At 32.3% G+C, this 22,878-nt stretch overlaps 2 protein-coding genes and 1 long non-coding RNA gene across 9 annotated transcripts in view; 1 reads left to right on the forward strand and 2 right to left on the reverse strand.

Moving 5' to 3' along the window:
* Window positions 1-22,878, reverse strand: part of LOC145736568 (uncharacterized) — a 75,738-nt gene that overhangs the window by 26,635 nt on the left and 26,225 nt on the right. The window contains exon 1 of one of the 2 annotated variants that reach the window (XR_014180026.1): window positions 4,291-4,752. The exons of the other annotated variant lie outside the window; for it this stretch is intronic. This is a non-coding gene — a long non-coding RNA (uncharacterized LOC145736568). Of the gene's footprint in view, window positions 1-4,290; window positions 4,753-22,878 lie in introns of those variants that run through there. 2 annotated transcript variants of the gene reach the window in all.
* chas (chascon) overlaps window positions 1-22,878 on the forward strand; it is a 68,600-nt gene that overhangs the window by 13,699 nt on the left and 32,023 nt on the right. For 3 of the 6 annotated variants that reach the window (XM_081990939.1, XM_081990947.1, XM_081990942.1), the window contains exon 1: window positions 11,137-11,458. Coding sequence is in view for 1 of the 6 variants with exons in the window: in XM_081990960.1 (XP_081847086.1) it covers window positions 2,323-2,412 (90 nt within the window). In the remaining 5 variants the exon portion in view is untranslated. Of the gene's footprint in view, window positions 1-2,280; window positions 2,413-11,135; window positions 11,459-22,878 lie in introns of those variants that run through there. The other 3 variants (XM_081990960.1, XM_081990952.1, XM_081990971.1) reach the window with 3 other exon arrangements.
* LOC145736558 (uncharacterized) lies at window positions 13,373-16,315 on the reverse strand. Its single transcript, XM_081991025.1, has 3 exons — window positions 16,175-16,315; window positions 14,457-14,587; window positions 13,373-14,407 (listed from the first exon to the last, which is right to left on the reverse strand). The coding sequence occupies exons 1-3, from the start codon at window positions 16,217-16,219 to the stop codon at window positions 14,197-14,199; spliced, it is 387 nt and encodes a 128-aa protein (XP_081847151.1). The 5' UTR covers window positions 16,220-16,315; the 3' UTR covers window positions 13,373-14,196.

A 22,878-nucleotide genomic window follows, 5' to 3' on the forward strand; every position in this document is an offset into this window, starting at 1 on the left:
AACCTTATTCCAATTTAAGCTTGGTTACGTTTATTATTGCGACACTTATATGTAGCTTTCAAAAAATTTGGCTATCGTACCATTCAGTAACTCTGAAATTTAGAACAAACGATAGAAGACATCAGTGTCAAACCCACGCCGCGCCCAGATTTGAAACTACCAACAAAATAATTGTAATAACCCACACGTATATGAAATATTGATTAAGAATACGCAATGTATTGAAATTAGTTACAGTACTGTTTGGACGATTCCAAGTTGTCTTATATGCACAAAACAAGTTTCTAGGCTCGTAGAAAATAGAACACCTGTGGTTATGATTCGATTTTTTTTTTTTTTTTTTTAATATTACGAAACCTAAATGGGAAATGAAAATATACATTTAATAAGGTGGTGCGTTTGACGAGGAATGAAAATAATGTATTATGTAAATCGAGATTGAAGATCGTATTACCAAAGTGAGATTTATATTGTTTGTATGGGATGATAGTGTATAGGGAATTCCTGACAAGGCAGAATGCATGTGTCGTTACAATATTTTTTTTAACACGTTCTCTAACTATTGGTTTCTATACTTGTAAATAACGAATATGTCTTGTGGTTACTCAGACTGCTAGGTCAGGATTTTATAATTCTAAGTAGTACTTGTTTTGTGATGTGAAATACCATAAAAAAAATTTACATTTTAAAAGAAAATTGTGATCCTTGTTATTCTTCATCTAATCGCAGCCAAGTTTCAGTAGACATATGGAATATTCCCAGAATAAATTCTGTTATATTAAACCGCAGAAGTAAATCTGTAACCTAAATCACAAAAAATTTACTAATTCCTCAATTCACTAATTGCCTTTATACCATATAGTTGCCTTTCAAATTCAAAAATGATATAGAAATTCCGTTATTGCCCGGAATTTTGCTAATTTCTTGATAATTCACTAAATCTATTACGTAAAATAGACCAAAAAAAGTAATAATTTGATTTTTCTCGAAATACATAATTATAGGGTGTTGGGGGGGGACTGGTTTGACTGTTCGCAGGAAAATAAATTCTCAAATATAAAGAATTATTTACATTTTCAATGCTTTTGTAGAAAAAATATTGTATGGTATTCGTGTTGAACGTGCCTTTTTAAGGCCCTCATGCGAATCGCAGTACTCGCTTTGCTCGTCCTGCAAACTTTCACAGCGTGCCTAAAAAATACACTTTATATCATAAATAGCTATTAAATGTGTTTTTCTAATTTTGGCATATAAAGTGACACTTTTCAAAACTGATTAGAGTGACAAAACGTTTTACTTTATGTAACTAATTACATAAAGTGATACTGCTAAAGTGATACTTTATGTAACTAGTTATGAAAAGTTCATTTCATCACTCCCTGTTTTTATGCATTTCCGTAGAAACATATGGGCGACATCCATCATAACATGTCGTTGTCACAGTTTATACAAGGTGCTATGAAAGTGAATATTTGTGTTAAATCACTTTAAAAGATGGTTTTTACCCCTTTTTGGTCAAAATTAGAAAAAATTATGTATGCAACACGTTTCGAAAATGTATTATTGTGTAACTCATTCAAATTGTAGGACCACACACAAAATCTATCTTTTCGTAACTGGTTACATAAATAGCTATTCTCTCAGTCCTTTCAGTTTTTTTCTTGCCGCAGACTCCTATTTTGGATAGTTTTCCAGGTACAGTAATATAGGCAAAACGGAGAATCTACTTGGTTCTGCTTATCTTCTTTCTCTTTACCGACTCGCTCGCTCGGACTGATTTGTCTCTTAAAACTATACAGTAGGTATGAATTAAATAAATAACATGGTTACTACCTTTCAGTCGACGTGCAGAAAAGTCTCACTTTCGGTACTAGTTAAGAAAAATACCATTATTAGACGGAACTAGTACTGGAACGTAGCCGAAACCTGATTCGAAGGTGAATGCGCCTAACAGTAATTATTATGTACAACTTTAAATATTTACGTTGGATGGAACTCTTTTACTATGTCAACATTTCTAAATTGTTAACCTTTTGGTTCTTTATTTCTGTTTATGCTACATTTCTGAAAATCAGTAAATAAGAATTTTGTTTGACGTAACTGATCGTAGTAACAATATAACATAAAAGTAAGAATTAGACGAATTAATTTAGAGTCTTTCTATAATAAATATTGTAATATACATTCCAACACAGTAATAAAAATATATGTTCTTCACCGTGCACATTTAGCATTACCCGCTAATCTACCCGCTAATAAAACTATATATTCTTTTTTCAGATACCGTCTTGTTACCAAAGATATGCTTTAATTTTCTAAATCATGACTGAAGTTGCCAGCTTACTACCAAACAACCATCGACTGGCTTCAGTCCAGCGCTATGAAGCAGGGCCACCCGAAGGACTTGCATTGGTAAGTCAAGATTATCAAATAAACTACGTTTAAATAATTGGAAAACTTGGCAAAGTACAGTATAACAGTTATAATGACTATCAGAAACTCCCAATGTTAAAAGACTTATTAGTATTTTCTAAGAATACAACTTTGGAATCCGAAAAATAATGATATTAATCAAAATTAAATTCAGTATCAAAGCCAAAGTCAAAAATAATAACAATGCCCCGGGTGGTGTACACTGGTTACTACAGATCCAACCTGACAATAATTAATTAAATATACAATAGGAATAATCACAAACACCTAATATATTCTAAAACTTGTGGATTATAGGAAATTAGAAAATCTTTACTTAACTTTGTATATCAAGAGAATGGAGGCAAAAAGAGTTAAGTGCCCAACTAAAAAATGTAGAAATCTGCGTTTAAACTCTCAACATCTGGTCATCACAAAATATGGTTAGTAAGGAGTCATAAACATTATAGAAAAGCAAAAATATATAACTATTTAAGTATTAAGACATCAAACAAGCAATTTGTTTCCACCAGCTATAAAGTAAACTTCACATCTGGGTAACTTCTCGTTTGTTAGATGTTTGTAGAAAAAATAGTTAGTTATACAGCGTATTCCAAATGTGAATGCTACAAAGTTGGAATTTTAAGATACATATCACGTAAGGTTAAAAAAAATCTATCTCTTGATGGTCATTTCACCAGCGACATCGAAAAGTTATCCTTAATCCACATTTTAATTTGGTATTAACAGAAATTATAGTCAATAATAATACCTGTTGTACAATATTTAAACTCAGAGGGATAATTTGATTAAGAGATTTATCAAAACTGGCTGGATAAAACTTTGTTAAAATTTAACCGCTGATTACAATTTTGAAAGTATGTACAGGGTGATTGGTTGAATTCTGACCACCCCCTTACTTCCTTAAATTTGACTTTAGCAAAAAACGTTAAATACAAAACTAATATCGAAAAGTAGTAGTCCATATTCACACAGTGGAGTAGTGAGTATAAGTGAAATCAAAACTCAGAGTCGATCTCCACAAATATTTATTAAAAAGGTTGTTAATTGCCTAACATGTTTCGGGCGTATTCAGACACCCATCTTCAGAGGCTTAACTAGATCACTAGTCTGCTGACTGTCATTCTAAAAGGGGGGACAGCTGAACCCAAAAACTAATAGATATTTAGGTCTAATTTACTCTTAGATAAACAGTTGTTATACAGGGTGTCCCAAATTTGACTAACAAACCAAACTTATGTTTTTTTAAATACATTGACCAACTTTTTATCCGATATTTGAATTCTACGTCAAATTCTAGGCCTAATTGATGTAAAATGTCTGTATCGATATTCAACTATTTCCGCAGCAGCATCTGTTATACTTATTGTATATTAACAATATTGCCTCGACTATGTGATTAAGGGTTAATTTGATTTCTCAAATTTGGGACACCTTGTATAATAAATGTTTATTTTACTTCACCTCTCACAAAGGTTAATTCTGACCGTCTTTCAATATTTGCTGGTCCTTCTTACAATAAAACTTCTTGGAAAAGATTAATATACGTACAATCAATTAAAACAAAACAGTAATCAAATAACAAATACTAAAACTATGTTCAATCATTCATCGTTCACACTGATGACAGTTTACTAATTTTAAAGTAAAACAAAAGCTAAAAACTAATAAAACACAGTTACAGTTAATACACGTATTGTTCTAAACTGTTAATTATTGTTGAATGTCACATCAACGGTTTGCTCTATTAATCAGTTTGCTTGGCAAACCTCAGTTAAATAGTTATGAAAAAGATATGCATAACACGTAACACTAAAACACCTTTACACCTTTCTTCTCTATTACGTTTTTACTCACCTGGTATTCTGTTAATGCTTTTTCATACTGCTTTGTCACCAACTACAGCATCCAATACAGCTTATAGTGGTAAACACCAGTTATGTTACCAAACTTGTTATGTAACATTAATATTAGGTACTAAGTCGATTTTGCTTCTCAATTTTTATACGAAATGTATGATTTAACTGTGCAGTAGTACTGCAATTATACCTTTGTATAATTTAGAAAATGTTAAATTTTAACAAAATTATGCGAAATGTATACCAATCGAAAAGCTAAAATGTCGCTCGGACACTTCGTATGTTTTTACTAATATAAGTTACAATGAATTATAAATCACAAATCGTTAGGCTAACGAAACTTTTCTGACGCCCTTTAGCAAACACCTGTGCTTCTAATTACGAATTCAATATTCAATCATTTCAGTACGCCACATAAAACGTAATGAGAAACATACAAGTAAACAATACAATAACTTCTACTGACACATTGTTTTTATGACCACGTACAGCCGTGGTAGGCATTTCTGAAGAATAATTGTAATTTGCATTAGTCTTTGTATTAAAATACGACCTCGCGATGACAATCAAGGCTTGGATGTATACAGTGGCGTCCAAAATTATAAGGTAACTTACTGAAAACATAAACGTCACATTTTTGTACGAAAAGTATTTTTAACTTCGTAACAAAATAAATTTTTTTCTGATGGTATCTAGCTTAGTTGATAAGTAAAGTGTTTTAGTGGACTTGGTGCATGTGATCCGACCCTGTATATGGGTGCATCTGACTTTAGCCTTGGTTGTAGAATTAAATAATGATAATTGCGAGCGGATATAACATTTTTTACCAGTGTATTTAGTTACATCAGCATAACAGTATTCATGTCTGACCATAAAACACGGTTACGAGCAAAATTTAAGGTAATTGCAAAATTAAGTTTAATTGCTCTGCATTTCATTGAACATGCCATACAAGTTCATGTTTTGCTTTCGGCTTTATGTGATGAATTGCACTGGAAATGCATACATTTTTATTTGATTGCTTTAATAGATTACTGCATACCTACAGTTGTTTACCGCGTACAGTAGTAACGCACATGTTGACAACCAATAATTTTGTTATTCGTATATAATATTGGATTTTTTCTTTCTTTCGTTTTGAATGATTTATGTAAGTTTGTAAAATTATCTATCAAAAATTCCACGTTTAAGATCAAGTTTATTATTGATACTCCTAAGTGGCTTTGAGCTAGGTCCAAAGGAATTCACTGGTCAGGAGAGAGGGACACTGGCTTCCTTCAGTTTAAATAGTACAAGAACAATTGGAAGTGCGGTGAGGGTTATCGAAGCTAACTGAAGAGCACATTTTCATCCACAAAGGAGCACAAGCAGTAAAAACACTATTAGAAATTTAAACCAAAACACCAACCTGAGCTGGACTAAAGGACGGTGATAGACGGTTCACTGACAATGACAGCAGCAAAGTGAAGTTAACCAATTTAAATAAAAGGAAAGAGAAAACTGCAATGGAAGAAGAAAAGTTAGAAAGAAAAAGCTAAAATCCAGTAGCAAATGATGAAAAAAAAGCAAAGTTGCTGAAGAAATTGAACCGTTTTGCCTTGTTATAAATCGTATTAAAATTTAGAGTATTTTAGATGTTTATTACAACGCTTTCAAAGAGTTGAATTTACAAAAGTGTGTTTATAATTAATATTATACAAAATCACTGCACCATGTACACATGTAGTTTAGAAAATATCACTTGGATTTTAAAAAAATAAGTTGGATTTCAGAATCTATAACTTGTATTTCATTATCGTAAATTTGGTTTTAGAAAACGTATTGTATTTGGTTTTAATATCACTTTAAGCAAAAAAACCCGCCCATCGGGAGTATTAATTTATATAAAATATACAGTGTGTCCCATAACTATATGACAATCTCTCGGGGGCATGCAGGGGAGGTCAAAATAATACGATTTGTTCATATAATTTTTTTTTAAAGTCACTCTTAAGGGAAATATCGAGCCCCAAAGAACTGCCTTCCAATTAACGTTTTTGGCCGTAACTTTTGAACCACTTTGTATATTGTAATAATTTTTGGGTTTAATGTTTTATCGAAAGAGATCTATTTGACATCAAAACCAGGTATCTCGTCTTCGAAAGACAGGAACTAACTGGACCTACGACACAATTTGCTTAATCTTTGACAGCTGTCATTATTTTCAGCTGCAAACGCCATTAATAGATACTCTTGACATTTTTATCGAAAAATTGTACTCTTTCTTTATTTCGATAAAATAAACGGTTTTCGAGATAAATCGATTTTTCATAGAACTGCTTAAACCACAATGTTATTAAAAATAAAACTATTTACTTTTTAACTTATTTACTTTTTTTGCTCAACTTTAATTTTCCAAATTACATGACCATGCCTAAAATCCAACTGCTCTTTTCTATAATACAACTGACTAATCTGAAATACAAATTGCAATTTCGAAAATCAAAGTTATTATTCTAAAATTGAAAGTACCTTTTCTGAAATATAAGTGATATTTTTTTAATTCATCTTATGGTTTCTAAAATTCAACTGACGCTTTCTAAACTACATGTGTAAATGGTGTAGACAAAATCCCCATTAAGTCTTTAGAATGATCCTGTATAAAATTTCCATTACTTTTACATATTTGTTTCTGTCATAGCAAATATTTAATTTACTGTCAGTTTTATTGCGATAAAATACTGGTATCGCACTAATACCCGATAAATTAAAAGATGTTCATTAAAGAACAAAGAGTTAACTGAGATACCTACATCTTCTATTAAAATTTCATTAATGGAGAAGGAATCAGTACGAAGCACATTTCCAGTCATGCGTGTTACATTTAATTTGATAAATCACCGTTTAATGCACCAACCATTATCATCGCTTCGTGTTTAAACGGTTTAATATTCGGCCATTAACGCAGCAGTATTTCAAGAAAACGGCGCTGTTTGTTGAAGTTATAGCTACAGAAGTACCCAACTTGGCAGTCCATAATTCTTTGAAACGTACCAGTGTTCGAGAAGAGTCATGATGCTTTAATAGAAATTAATCGGCGGACCCCCTATCAGTGCTAACTGACCCTTGTAAACTAAAAACTGCAAAATTAAACGGTTATTTTGCGAAACAACAGATAATCGTGGGTGGGAATATAACTGTTTGTTGCAACAATTTTTTCCACGGACATCTATTTGCCGCATGCTTAAAGAGAGCTTTAGATGGACCGCATTCTCACGAAGTTGCCAATATAAGAATTCTTTAACTCGGTATTATGCAACCACTGAATTAATTTTAAGATCCGCGTGTTCCCGGCCGAGTACTTTATTGCTTTAGGTCTGTAACCTAATACAGTTTGGAAAACACGAAACCAATTCTGTTTGTACTTTACAATACGTCCAAGCTAACTAATTCCATCAAAGTGTGATGCAACCAAGACTTCTGCGTTAATACATTTTACAAAGACATAAACATCACCACCCACCATTATCGATTAATACGTTGATCAAACATCTTAATAGATTAACATAATTCTAAGTAGGGTTTCGACATCCTCAATCTATTGTTCTGCCTGTTGATATTGTCTTGTCCTAGATGACCAAATCGCCTGGGGACTTCCATTTCTTGTACGCTATACGTGCATGAAAAATCTGTAATTACCTATTGTAGTCTGATGTTGTCCCGAATTATCAGTAATTACTATTACTTCACTGAGAATATTAGTGGATCTCTTTCTGATAAAAATGGTAATTAATAAAAATAAATAAGCTGATAATATAAATAATTCTTTTTTCGAGATTCTGTATATAATAATGACATTTTCATTGACATTACAATTGCGTTTAGTTAAAAGAAATAGAACAAGCGTCATTCAGACTCATTTTCCTCCCAGTCGCATCACTTCTCGTGAGACAATCTTAATTTCGGAATTACAGTCACCACTAAACATATTTACATACTATTAAGTTTAGCCTTTAGATAAGTGTTTCTCAAATATGCCTTCCGGATACTATAAACTATCATTGGGACTGATAGTTTTTCGCACGCCAATACGTAAAAGAGCATAAATAAACACTATGGTTCAGCTACTTCTGACTCTTGCGTCACAATCACAAGCAAAAAACGTATGTCGGTAATTAAATGTAATATTAATAGATTGTCAAAATGATTACAGTTTTAGATTATAACTTAAGGCAGAGGCTACAATAAATTATATATTGGTGTTGAACTTCTACACCATTAGCTTAAAATTGGAATTTTGATTGGTGTAAAATACACAAAAAGACAGTTTTCATTATCTTTGACTTGAGCATTGATGTTTGCATTGGTTCTCTTTTAATACCGTTGATTTCCTATACAATTATCATATCTGTATATTTACGTTTCTGAAATAAAAAAGTTATCCGGGCTTATAAACCGTGGTCCAATGGAATTTCTTCCTCAGACTTTTTGATAACTGCCTAATTTGAAATAACATTCCCATTTTATTGGTTTTGTAGTACTATGAAAAAAAGCGTTTGTTTTAAGTATAAATAAATTACATTAGAAGGTTTCGTCAGAATTAAAATGAACTGTATAACTGTCCGCTATAAAATTACATATGGCTTTCATACTTGGAATTTAGATGAAATTGTATTTATGCAATACTGATATCTTAGATAGTATTGTCAGATTAATCTGATTGATTCCCAAATTGAATCTACTTAATTAACCGTTCAATTTTTTGTCAAAAATTATAGTACATTGACCTAACTGGTCTAATTTAAAGTCAAAAGTAATTAGTAAATTGATCAAGTTAATTCAGATTTAGGCAACAGTTAATCACGTCAATTTACCAATTTAATAATATCCCTAGATTTCAATCATGCCATTCAATCTCGCTTGAAAATTCACCTTGCCGGCAATATATCTCCATTTAATAACTACCTTCAGACAGTAACGTTTTATTGTCCATTCTACCGAAGATATCTCAGCAAACTAAACAATAACGTATTACTTTGTTACTGCCCTTTAGTTGCCCGTAACTGAATGTAAACAATAAGGCGAGGTTCGCATTAACCTTTTCATTTCAGAAAAATGAAAATCCATAACGCCAGCAATAATAAATTTTGCGTGGGTATTTCGGTCGGATCTTCTAAATAAGGCCTTTGGGGGTTTCGGTTTCAATAATGCTTCTCAATATAAAAAAATGTAAGACAGCAAATTTCAGATTGAATAAAATTATTATTAAGATGAACCGATTTCGACTTAACTTACAGGGTGTCCAACTAAGAGTGACATTCAGCTTTTTTGTTATAAAAAGATAAAAGATTTGCCAGAAAATATTTTCAGTTTCTGAAATGTCCACGAAAAAGCCTACTAGCCACTTGTATTTAGAAAACTGTATATCTCCCAAATTTCAAATAAAATAGCACTTTAAAGATACTTGGAAAAAGAAGCTACGTTTACTAGTAACCACTTTCAATAAAACTTTGTTGCTTCATCTCTTGAAACAAAATGGTAGGGGTATGTCACCAGTTGCTTAAACGACACTGTAGCAACTAATAAATATTTATACAGCAAAACTATTTTGTCGAATAATAGATTACATACTCAGGTGGAAAGTGTTTGATTTCTGTCGAGATATTAGGTAGTTCGCCGAGACGAAGTCGAGGTGAACTTTATCTCGAGACAGAAATTAAACTTTCCAGCGTGGTTTGTATACTATTTTATTTTCAACCATTTATCAGAAGACCAAGAATTATGGTAGTATAGGTGAACGATGACTTCAACCATGATAAACGATTGGTGATTTGTTTACAATCTTGACAACGTCATTATTGTGCTATTGTGTTAATAAAATTAATTATTATCGCACTAGGGTGGTAAAATCGATCATTACGTAACTGAAAAGAAGCTATGTAATGGATCATTACCATGCTAGTCGTAGATAAAAGTATGTACAATATTGGCATAGGGATTATTGGCATAGAAATTACAGGTTTTAGAGAAGACCAAGGATGGAATTTGGCTGGCAATTTGAATTAAACTGTTTCAAGTAGATTCATAGTATATTGTACAACAAGGGTGAATAAGATGTCCCAATCGCACGAGGACGAAATTTTAGGAGGAGTGCTCAATTGGACGAGTCTATTGTCAATCAGTCAGTCAGTCTATGCTCAATTGGAAGTCTAAGAGTCTGTATTCGTTCAACCGTTGGCAATTGCCTACTTATCCGTTCTTTAAACTGTTATGGAATGAACCAATATCCATGTAGGAGTAGAAAAAAAACTTTTGGACTTGCCAACACCGGCTATCTCACTATTTACAAATTGTAACACAGGTAAATTATGTTAGTAAATGACAGTGTTTGGCCTAGTATTCCATATCCAGATTTACGAATGACCCTACAAAATGGATAAGAGCCCCTTAAAGAGTCTAGGCGCGGCCGGAATGCCAAGTGCGCACTTACTTTCCGTTTCTTTGGCCGAGATTCTATAGAAAAAGAGAGATTGAAAGTATTTTAAGTGAGCGTGAGAACCCTCGATGAAAAGCTTCGTTTATTGAGTTTTGCTAAATTACTGACAATCTTGGATTTAACTGACACCATAAATTTATCAAATGTGTTGTGGTTTTTGCGACGCCTGTCAGATCAGATGACATACACTTGTGATAAACTTATCACGCAAACATCCTCGTGACCCCCGCATCTTGAATACCATCAACCTCCCATCAAAAAATGCAAATTTCGTTTTACACAAGCACATTTATTACAACGAGATATGACTACGTTTTGTGAAAAAAGTCGGTAACGACCTCCACCTGACAACTGTAAACAATAATACATTCTAAACCATGGCGGTCTCTTACATGATCGCCATTATACCACCGCCAACTATTTCGTAGTAAGTGCATAAAATGAATGGATCTGGCGGATAGTAGCAGTGCAGTAGGATAGTAGTTAGTTGTCTAGCAAAAAACAGTCGAACGCCGCAAAAGCCGGAACTAACAAGTGCAGCGGAAACTTGATGATTTTTGTTTTGTGACGTACGACCTCCGGTCAATAAAATATGTCAAGATCGCCGGTTATGTAACGGATTCGGGATACGGTTAATTGATGTGTCTGTGAGTGCAAAGGTTAACTTTTGGATAGTTTCATGTAACTAAAGGTGAAAAGTTTGGAACAACTCATATTTTAAAGCCCGACAAAAGTTTTAATTTTTTCTTGATTGCACCCACAAGCTCAGATTGTGAATTTTTTCACTTTTATTCAAAACCAAATTTAACTTAATCTCGATTTAAAATACGACAATGCAAATGGGGGTTTGGTTGAGGTTAACTTCAATCTAGAGTTTAAACTTTCAAAATAACACTCTCATATTAAGTTAGTTAGGTAATTAAAAGTTAGGTTACCTTAGTAATACCTTAGTAATAAAAATAAGGACGATCTATTTTAGACACCTTGGACTTTTAACCAAACTGTAGTTAAGTGATATTACCGCCATTAAAAGGTATAGAATAGCAGCTTTTATGTGATACAGTTAGCTTTTCTATTAACATTTTTAGTGAAGCCAAATTGAAGCCAATTTACAAATATTTTTAAAATTTCTAGTTATGGCTAACGTAAATATTAAACAAGGTCTTAACACATTAGGCTATAATATAAAAACTGCAACCAATTTTACAAATTTCACTTGACTACAGCTACCAGTAAAAAAAAGGCTTACTTGCAAATAAAATTAAGAAAATCGCCTAAATTAATTGCATAGAGGTGGGTCATTTGCTCTGTTTGATTAATATGAGCATCCCTAATAAATTAAGCGATGACTGGAAAATGATGCCTTAGCGTATATGAGTTTATTAATGAAAGTTGGTCAATTCTCAATACTCTGTTGTTTATATGCTTGTAGGATTTGTATTTTCAAATACATAGTTTTGTATACGAATATTTAAAGACAAAAGTTGACAAGATAATAAAAGCGAAATATTAATGTCAATATACAGCGTGTTTCACGTTAATTGCGTCATATTTTAGGGCTTACTACGTAAATCACTAATCTGGAACATTTTTATGATTTCGTAGCTTCAATAACCAATTGCCTTGGTCTTCGAACTAGCAATCAATTTTTGTGTTCTTCCAAAATTGCTGTAATCAGCAATTGAGATTTAACAAAGTTTTTTGAAAAATCTGAGTTTAAGAAAAAAGAACAACAGGTTTAATTGTTGACTAAAAAATCTGTTACTATCAAGTTTGAAGGTGGATTAAGGTCATTAGGGATGAAGGATCTTTCAAAATAGGATGGCATTCCTTGTCAAACATTTATAATGTGTCCAGTCAGCCTCGAAACGCCTAAATACAAACGGTCAAGCAATTGATGAATCTATCACACAACACCTACCACAACACAACCCAAGAACCTATAGTACCCATAGTTTTAAACATATGTTTACTAATCAGAGGCATTATTCTAGTCATTTTCTATTTCCTCAAAAACCGTTTCAACAGTTGATTCTCAATCGAAATCGTCTATAAAATGTAAAGTAGCCAATTTTATCAAAATAGTCAGATCTGTTATAAATTATACTACTACGAAATCTGAACACCAATATACCCAAAATCTCCAAATCATCTTCAATAAATTTTCCTTCATCATATCATTTTTTTATTGTGTTTTTAATACCAGGTGTCAAAGAGCACCCTGGACATAGGAGATTAACATGGGAAAACTGTACGGTTGATTTGATTGAAAAATCGTAATAATGAAAGTTGTAGTACCTATCACGGACTAGTTTTCTGTATTTTTTTCCAATCTCTAACTTGAGCCCTTTTGTCGTAAAACACGAACAAAAATGAGAAAATTTAAACTTTTAGCCTGCACTGTAGTGCAGGTAAAAAGTTAAAATTTTCGCATTTTTGTACACCTGGTATTAGATTTGTGAAAGTCTCCAGTTCTTAAATAATTATGGTGTTCTTTAATTCGTTTTTTTAAAAAGTTACTACGCAAAATTTATCCCAAACCATACTTGTTTAAATAAAATGAAAAATATCTTTCTGATGAGGTAAAAATAAAATATGACTCGTATTTAAAAATGTAAAAGTTTAGTTCAGAACCCAAAAAAATAGTGAATCTATAAAAGTAATATTAATATTATCGTAATCTACGTAAAGAAGTGCCTTAATATTGTAAAAGCCAATTTCACCAAACTCTCATAGTAACAAACTTGCAGGTCCAAAATCAAAACAGCGTCACCCGGTAGACAATAGCGATGCTATACAGGGTCCAAACTTAGTCAGAAGAAAAACGAGCTACGTCGTCTAATAGAACATATTTTAGGATAGGCGTACACGGGAATGACCTACTTACCTTTCGATCTTTTTAGTAACTAATTAGTTTAATAATTTTTTATCAATAAAAAAAAACAACTTTTTAATTAGTTATTTTTTGACATTTGACATTTTAATTTATGAATTACCTTGTTTGCTACTTCAGTTTGACGAATTTAATATTTATAATATAAATCTGGTGAAAAACAGGCTAAGTCAAGACCTATTTTTGTATCTTCTTCAACAACAACCTTGTAATTATTATATTAAATAAAAAAGCATGCTGCTTTATATATAAAAAAATATTTATGTTTCTAATGCGTATAGGTGACCAGTTAACAACGATTTTAGAGATAAAACTGCTGTACTCAAAAACTTTAAAATTTGACTTAGCTTGTTTTTCCCGTGCACCCTTCAAATAATAAACGAAAAAAAAAATGACAAAAAGAAACAGACGCCTCAATTGATTATTTGTCTAATTTAATTAAAGTCCGTCCCAGAGCTAGTGGCAGTGACGTAATAATTGTCATTCATTTTCTATTACAACTGAGGGAGATTCAAATTTGACGTCATTGACGTATGCTATTTACGACTTTTTAAATTCTCTTCTTCTTTTCTCTTCTCTTCGTTTTGTGCGGTCAGTTCAGCGTTTTGTGCGGTCAGTTCAGCGTTTCGTGCGGTCAGTTCAGCCTTTTGTGCGGTCAGTTCAGCGTTTTGTGCGGTCAGTTCAGCGAATTGTAATCTCAGTTTGCTGTATTCTTTCAAAAGTTCGTCGTTGTCCGACGACGCTTTCCTGAAAATACTTGTTTCCGTATTCGAATATCGTACAATTTATTTTATACCGTTCTTCATCGATTAACGGTATGCAAATGTCATAAGGTTGGTCCGCTGGAATGCTGGATGGAATAGGTTCGGTACTTTCCTTGACAAATTGTGTGTCGTCGAACATTGTCGACGAAGGGTTTACATTAACCTGAAATATATTATTTAATGTAAGTTTGAAGCGCGTTTTACAGTTGGCAAGTTTAATGCAAAAGTTACTAAAGTCGCGATATTTTTCATGAATATCTCGAAAACCGTTTGAGATGAGGGTGTGATTGCCACGTATACACCCCGATATACACACTAAATATGACATTTTTCTGTACAGCACACCGTTTGACCTTGAAAAATAAAAAACTAAATTTCTGACATTTTTCTCAGGGGGCGGTACCCCATAGATTTTTTCGGAAAATTGAATTGAATTTTTTGATTGAATTTTGAAAATTGTCTTTGACTGCTAGATAGCTTTAGGCATAGACTGAATGATAATTATAGACAGTGTCAATGGAACTGAAAATTAATTTAAGTAAGCAGCGTGAGATGGCACCACTAAACGCATATTCGCCTAATTTGAGAGATCTTTTGACTGTTGGAAAACATCAGTTTTAATGCGGCGTTGTCTAGTTGACCACTCCCATTTTTTGTTTAGTTTCTAGGCAAAAAATAACAGTATTTGTGTGTGTTTTGTTTAATTATTGTGTTTCACTTTGTCGTATTTTTAGTTTAGTTATTTTTTATTAGTTTATTTTTAATATTCATCAATGGTTATTTTATGCTTAATACATTATGAATTCCATGTTTAATCTTCAAATAATCACGTGACCATTTGTACTTTAAAATGAGTCACGTGATTTAGAGTTCTAAAACTAAAAAACGATCACGTAATCTTTAAAATTAAATTTAATTAAAAAAAAAACTTTAAATTAAATGTGACCCGTCAAATAATATTTTGTTATTTATAGTCACATGATCTTCAGGGTTCCATTTTGGGATTAAAAAAGAATCACGTGACTCTACAAATAATATGTTTAACATATAAAACAGTCACGTTACCTTTAGGATTCCGGTTAGACGTGAACAGGTTTTGAATTGAAAATGCATTATAAAGAGAGTAACGTGTGTCGTTAAATAACATTTTGACATTCAAAACTGTCATTTGACATTATAAAATCCATTTTTAATCTTAAAACAGTTACGTGACCTTTAGGAGCCGTTTTAAAGTTAAAAAAGAGTCACGTGGACTAAAAATTAAATTTGAGTATTAAAAATCGTCACGTGACCATTTGCACATTAAAAGGAATCATGTAATTTAAAAAATCTGAGTTCAAACTGAAAAACGGTCACGTGACCCTTTAAACATTATTTCGCTATTTACAGTCACGTGACCTTCAAGGATTTCGCGACTTTATAAACTGCAAAAAGAGTCACGTCACACTTCAAATAATACTTTTAATAAAAAAGAGTCACGTGACCTTTAAAAATATATGTATTATTGAAAATCGTCACGTGACCATTTGCATATTATAATGAGTCACGTGACTCTTCAAATAATATTCTGACATCTAAGATTAAAATAATTGAAAATTGTTACGTGGCCATTTGCAGTCCTATTTAGTGTGTTATGACTGCTTACTTAGCTTCTAAGGGGCTGATGTCCCCTGAACATACACAATGATTTTTAAAAGCTATAAAATTATATTAACATTAGATCTAAACAATTACATTTTCTGCTACTTACCGGAATAGAGGATGATTCAAAATCCTCATCACTTGCTAGATCCATATTTGATATAATAATAGTATTTAACAAGAAGCCTGTTTCACCAATTTCAAACTAAACTGCAATGGCAAGGTCGAGGGCAAGGTAAACTAAATTGGAAACACACCATTTTTTTGTATTAAAAGAATGTCACAGAAATCCAGTTTAGTTTTAGTAAAAAATGTGTGTTTACTGAAACTTGTTTGTTTTGGCTTTGGCAAATGTCAGGTAAGTAAATGAGAAGAATGGAATTTTTGTTCAAGTTTATGGAAAATCTGCCTCCAGAAAAAAATATTCTTAACTCCAAACAGTCCAAAGTTTGGACTAGATTTTGGCCCGGTACTTTCAGTTCAGAATAACTTTATTCTAAGGATAATATCTATGGAAACCGTGAAATCAGACGCTGCTATTGGTCAATTCCCTTATTTCCATAGAAATTATCCTAAGAATAAATTTATTCCGAGGTGAAAGTACCCGTCCTTATAGTAATAACAATAATAATGCTTTATTCATGTTAAGCGCCAGATGGTTTACACACGTCAAAGATACAAAGTAGCAATCACTAACATAATTAAGTACCTAATTGCAAATATAAAGCTAATAAAATCCCTACAATAAGTGCTAAAATATAGTTCAAAATAAAAGCCTAATTAGTAATATTTTAGATTTGTTAAAATGGACAATTACATCTATAAAACAAAAGATTTGACAGTGAATTATAATGATATAATATAATATAATAATAGGTAGGTACAATAGATAAAAAGGTACAACCTAAGTTTTCATAGTCTCAGAATGAGCTCAATAATAATCATTTTCCTTACCTCTTCTATCTCTTCTTCTGGAACAGCAAATGTATAGGAATCATTAGTAGTACCGATACTCGAAAAAGGTAGGTTTTGGCGAACTTTTTCCAAATCAACTCTATATTTTGAAATGCTAGGATCTCGCACATGTAAATATAAAGGCTCCATTTGTGGAAAATTACTCATTTTTTATAACGTATGATTACGACTCTTAGAGACTTTAGACTCTTGAAAGGAACCACCAAATGTGCGTTAAACGGTTAAACGTTAAACTCAAAAACGAACGAATCAAAACACCGCCCTCTGTACAAGAAAGCCAAGAAGGTGCATGCCAAAAATTCCAATATGGCCGAAATAGTGGTTGACAGTTTGCATTTGTTTGTATTATGGAAATTGAGTTTTTCCATGATTAAATTAATTTTTAAGGTTTAAAGTCAAGACTTGGGATTACTTGCCAAAGATTATGGATTACTTGCTATTATACAGGGTGATTCCAAAGTTGGTGCTTTCCTTTCACCTGCGAATAGGGCTTCAAAAAATAAGTTTTTTTTTTCTTTGACGTTTTTTCGAAATATGAACAATAACGAAGATACAGGGTGTCAAAGTTTTACTGAAAAAAAAAACAAAATAAAAAATTACTTAAATTTTATTTTAACTAACTACAAGTTATTCCTTATCAACAGACATAAACAAAAACAAAAGATTTCAGCCGCCTTTGAACTAAGTTTTAATAATTTGACATTTTGAATTAAAACAGCATTTAATTTTAGGCACGCATTAAGACGGTTTTTATTTTTTTACTCGAAAGCGGTGCGTCGTAGCAAAAATTAATAAAAGGGCTTTTATTTTTAGAATTGAACAAGGAATTCAATAATAAATTTTATGTTGAAAAAAAAACCAGTGGGGTAATATTTTTTTTCGAAAATGTTTTAAAACAATTATACGCGCGCCACTGGTAAACGCCAGAAAATTGTTGTTTCTTGGAAAATTCCTTTCCACGTAGCTACTGACACCTACAAAATTTTGTCTAATTACTTCAAGTGGTTTGGCCAAAATCATTAAATTTTTATTTTCTCAGTAAAACTTTGACACCCTGTATCTTCGTTATTGTTCATATTTCGAAAAAGCGTCAAAGAAAAAAAAACCTTATTTTTTGAAGCCCTATTTGCAGGTGAAAGGAAAGCACCAACTTTGGAATCACCCTGTATATTGTTGTTTATACAGTGCGTTTTTTTTAACGCGCAACATAGGATTTTACGTGTTAAATTTTTAAGCCCATGTTAGACCATTTTATTTTGGAACTGCAAGTCTATAACTTGACGGGTGTGTCTTTAGTACCCTGAAGCTTAAGTAAGTCTACCAATTTGGTCTAAAAAGTGATTAAAAACTGGAAAAAAATAATTTTTTTTCGAAAAGATTTTATCGTTCCATACACCCTGTATGCATTGTTGTTCCTTGTTGTTTTTATACTGGCAGGGCAGGTAGCAGGTAAAGTGACATATTTTGACTGCATCACGACCCGACATCTTTTGAACGTCAAAAGGGCATTTTATGATTGTTTGGAATACTGTTTGACTTCAAACGGAGGTCACTTTGAACAGTTCATTTATAAAAATACTTCTTTTGTTCTTAACTTTCTTGATATAAAGTTAATGATCACCCTGTTTCACTTTCTACGCCAAATTTTACCTGCTACCTGCCGTGCCAGTATCAAAAACAACAATGCATACAGGGAGTATGAAATGATAAAACCTTTTCGCAAAAAGGTGATTTTTTGCAGGCTTTTTAACACTTTTCAGGCCGAATTGGTAAACTTACTTCAGCTTCAGGGTACGAAACAGCCACCCGTCAAGTTTTATACTTGTAGTTCCAAAATCACATGGTCTAACATGGGCTTAAAAATTTAACACGTGAAATCCTATGTTGCGCGTTAAAAAAAACGCACTGTATGTTTATTGTTCTAGTGAAAGTATAGTTTGTGTTCATTTTATTGTGTTATCACTATTGTTATTGTTCCTTCATTGTTCTATAATTTGTTGTTGGTTTTTTAACTTAAATTCTATTGCCTCTACAATATGCCGTCCACTTGTTGTTTGCCAAATTGTAAAAGCAATTTGGTGAAAGGCCCAAGAGTGTCCAAAAGAACCTGCTCGAACCCAACAGTGGTTGAAAGCTTTGAACTGGAATGATTTTACTCCAACACAATACTCAGTGGTAAGTACAATATGCTTTCTCATTCAGTAAACTTATTGCCTTTTGAGGCCGCCTGCATTTTGAGAGCAACAAAGGTTTACTCTGAAGAAACAGGACAGCTTTTAGAAGTTCCATTGGCACATTTACATTTTAAAAGAAAGGTCTTGGTAATAATATAAAACCCATTTACCAGTTTTGCTTACCTAGCTTCAAGGATTTCCAAATTTTCTTTGATTGAGCAGTTTTCACACTAGTTTGTTGTACTTTCCAGGACAAAGGGTTCTAACCAAACTTGCTTTGGCTGGACTTTATTTTACCTCCTAGGATATGAAATAGCCTTTCTACGCTGGCAGTACAGGTACACAATAGGCTTATTTTAGACCGCTTGAAAAAAAAAAAAGTTTCGCAACTCTGCAAACATTTTCTCAGAAGTAGAGAAAACGTAATTTTAGCAACATTGCAAAACACTATTTGCATGCAGGTGTGCTTCGAAATATACAAAGTGTATTTAAGGGTCAGGTCTCAGGTATTTTTAAGGTAAAAAGTTCATATAAACATGGGTCCGCAAGGGCTTACTTTTGTACAATGAAAAACTTAAATTAGACTTTGGTGTTGCTCTTACATGTAAAGAAGGCGGTAATTAAAATTAATTTTTAACACTCTGTAGCTCGATAAATAAGGCATTGCAAACCCATGTCTATATGGACTTTTTACTTTTAAAATACCTGAGGAATCGCTCTGAGAAATATCGGACACTTATTAAAAAACACCCTGTAGATCAATTCGATGACCTCAGATATCTTTAGCATTTTCAATTATTTATTTAATATAGATTTAATAGAAGCATCGATTATTTTAAATGCCTCCTAGAGTGGCTTCTTAACTAATTTCAGTATTATTACGCAATTTGCGAATGATTTTTTTTTGTTGTAACGAAAAACTTTAAATTTCCTATTTTGGTTACAATTCCAGTAGAGGGTTCAAATTTTAAGTTGTGAATTTTTATAATTTGATATCCAGCACGGAACCTTAATTTTAAAAAAGAAAAAAAATTGAAATATCTTGAGTACTATTTGAAATAGGATCAATTGGGATATATCTGAATAGGGGTAATAAAATTATCGGTCAGACAAGTTTGTGTTCAAAGTGAATTTTATTATAACTGAATTGTATGTATCTAACTAAATATTGCCTAATAAAAAGAAACTGTAAGCATTTTTATTACGGTACTGATTTGAAGCAAATTTTCATAATAATTCCATTTTTTTTCATAGTGTTACGAAGCCACCATAACAAAGTGAACCGAGTTTGATAATATGCAAATTTAGGCGAGCAACAAAGACTGCGTTTCTCACGCAGACAATTGTGTAATACCATCATAATGGGAATATCAGCTTTAGTCCATAAAATGGCTTGCAGTATATGAAAAATAGATTACAGTTGGTGCTTTGTTCATGAATTTCACTTTTGAATTTTGTGAACTGTTTTCTTTTATATTGAATTACGCTATTTCCCATGAACGCTATGAAATACGTTTAATAAACGCAACACTCAGGTGTTATAATAATGTTAGCTATTGTTTAAATTTTAAATTTATTATTTAATACCTGATGCAACTACTACTATATCAACTTGCATATGATGTTTACACTTCAATGGTTGTAAAATAGATGTATTTAATGAGATTTTCAAATTAATGGATAAGCAATAAAGGCAATTAAGCCACACCCAACTGGCCTGCTACATTCAATGAGATAAGATTATTATTTAATTGTTGAGAACATGAAAAAATAGGTACAGTTCAACCTTGCCCTTTAGCACGCAGTTGCTGGTCACGAAGCTGACACTAAATACTGTTTACAACCTACAAAATACAACCAAGTAGTTTTTTTAAACAGTTTATCGTTATGATCAAATAAAGATAAATTGTTTTGCCGCTTTTTAACTGGGAAAGTTGAGCTAAATTGATACCTTTATCAACGAACAATCTAACAACCAACAGTTTCCAATATGGATGACAGATAAAGGTAATTTAAAATCCCTAAAAGGAAACGGGTGAGTTTCTAGTTTAATTCGCCAGTCAATTGCGTGCTCACCTTTTAGTTTGGCTTTTAATACCTCATAGATTATGTACGGATAATTGCCGATATGTCAATAACGATACGTTATATTCATTATTTAAAGCGTAATAGGGTAATTGGCAATTGCCCCGATATAGTTGAACTTTAAGCTGAGGTTGGTCAATGTATGCATTCTTTTGCAACCGCCAAAATGGTCTTCCAACTAAAAGGAGAGAAAAAAACACAAGGGAAGTTTCCTGTTACGTGGTGAAAAGTAAAAATACTTCTAATTACCAGGTTTACCTTAAACAATTAGCTTTGCCACTTTTAGACAAGGTCTGTTGAACATGCCGTTTAATTTATAGCTGCTATTGTTTCTATTTGTATGTAAGTATTCCATTTTTCACGTAAAGGAAACAACAAGGTCGTTTGAATTAATTGTTACCGGTTGGGAAGCTGTATTGAATATCGATTGTGTCTGTATAAATAATTTAAACTTGACAGTAAATACTCAATTCACACTCATTTAAAGACTTATTTCAGTAAAACAATGGTTAGTATTATAGTAATGGCTTGATTGCTCTTTTTTTCTTTGAGAATAAAACTTACTTTGCTTTCACTTTTTCGTGTCCTAACCCTAATATTACAGTTTTTCGGCCCAAAGTTAGCGAACCATATACATACCTATATTCGAAAGTGTACTTTGAGGAACACAGCTTGAATGTTCTTGAAAGCTTTATGTTTTATGTTTCCCCGCACTCACACAGAACGTGGTCATTTCCTATCATAACCCACATCGCCAGGATGGTCGATTCTGCAATCAGCAAGGGCACTAAGCATATTATGGTGGTCTATTGTGTCAAAAGCTTTTTCATAGTCTACAAAAATGAGAACTAACGGTTTATTATACTTTATGCATTTTTCAATGAGGATTTTAATTGTATGAAGATGATCATTTGGTGATTATTCTCATAAACAGCTTATAGGTATATCTGCGATAGCAGGCTAATTGGTCTGTAGTTTTCTATTTGGGCTATATCTGCTTCCTTATGTAAAAGTATTATGATGGACTTATTCCATTGACCAGGCGTTATGGAGTTTCTTAAACAAGCGTTGTAAAGCTTACACAGTATTTTCAGAAGTGCTGGTCCTCCTAGTTTTATATTTTCATAGCTAATTTCGTCACCTCCTGGTGATTTATTGTTCTTCATGTCTTTAAAGCAGTTGTTTATTTCATCTTGAGTGATTACTGGGATGTCTTCTGATCCCTGGTTTTGTATCAAGGGAATGCCCACGCCAATTTCAGTTGTTGTAGTTTTCTTATAGAGCTCCACACTGTCCATACGTTATTATATTTTTAAATATTTTTAACAATTTTAAGTATTTAGTTGTTTTCGTGATAGGGTTGGTAGTAGCATAGCTCTTAACTCGATTGACATTGAACAGTTTCATATTTTAAGTTTTGGAGATCTAACACCTTTAGCACAGGATTTTCCTAAAAACAGCCCTGTGACCAACCGAATCATCTTGTAGCTCCCATTTACATGCAATTGCTTTAATTGTCATAGTTGTAAAGATACATAAATTCACTATTTACACATTATTTTCTTTATTACTTAATTAA

Source organism: Ips typographus, linkage group LG1 (genome assembly GCF_016097725.1).
Source record: "Ips typographus isolate SLU linkage group LG1, UJ_Ityp_2.0, whole genome shotgun sequence".
NCBI classification, from domain to species: domain Eukaryota; kingdom Metazoa; phylum Arthropoda; class Insecta; order Coleoptera; family Curculionidae; genus Ips; species Ips typographus.

What these genes read in the sequence shown, in the direction of transcription:
- LOC145736558 (XM_081991025.1), bottom strand. Translation starts at nt 16,219, where the DNA reads ATGGATCTAGCAAGTGATGAGGATTTTGAATCATCCTCTATTCCG. An exon ending in TTGAATCATCCTCTATTCCG is followed by an intron (nt 14,588 to 16,174) that starts GTAAGTAGCAGA and finishes AATATATTTCAG; the next exon opens with GTTAATGTAAACCCTTCGTC. An exon ending in CCGTTAATCGATGAAGAACG is followed by an intron (nt 14,408 to 14,456) that starts GTATAAAATAAA and finishes AAGTATTTTCAG; the next exon opens with GAAAGCGTCGTCGGACAACG.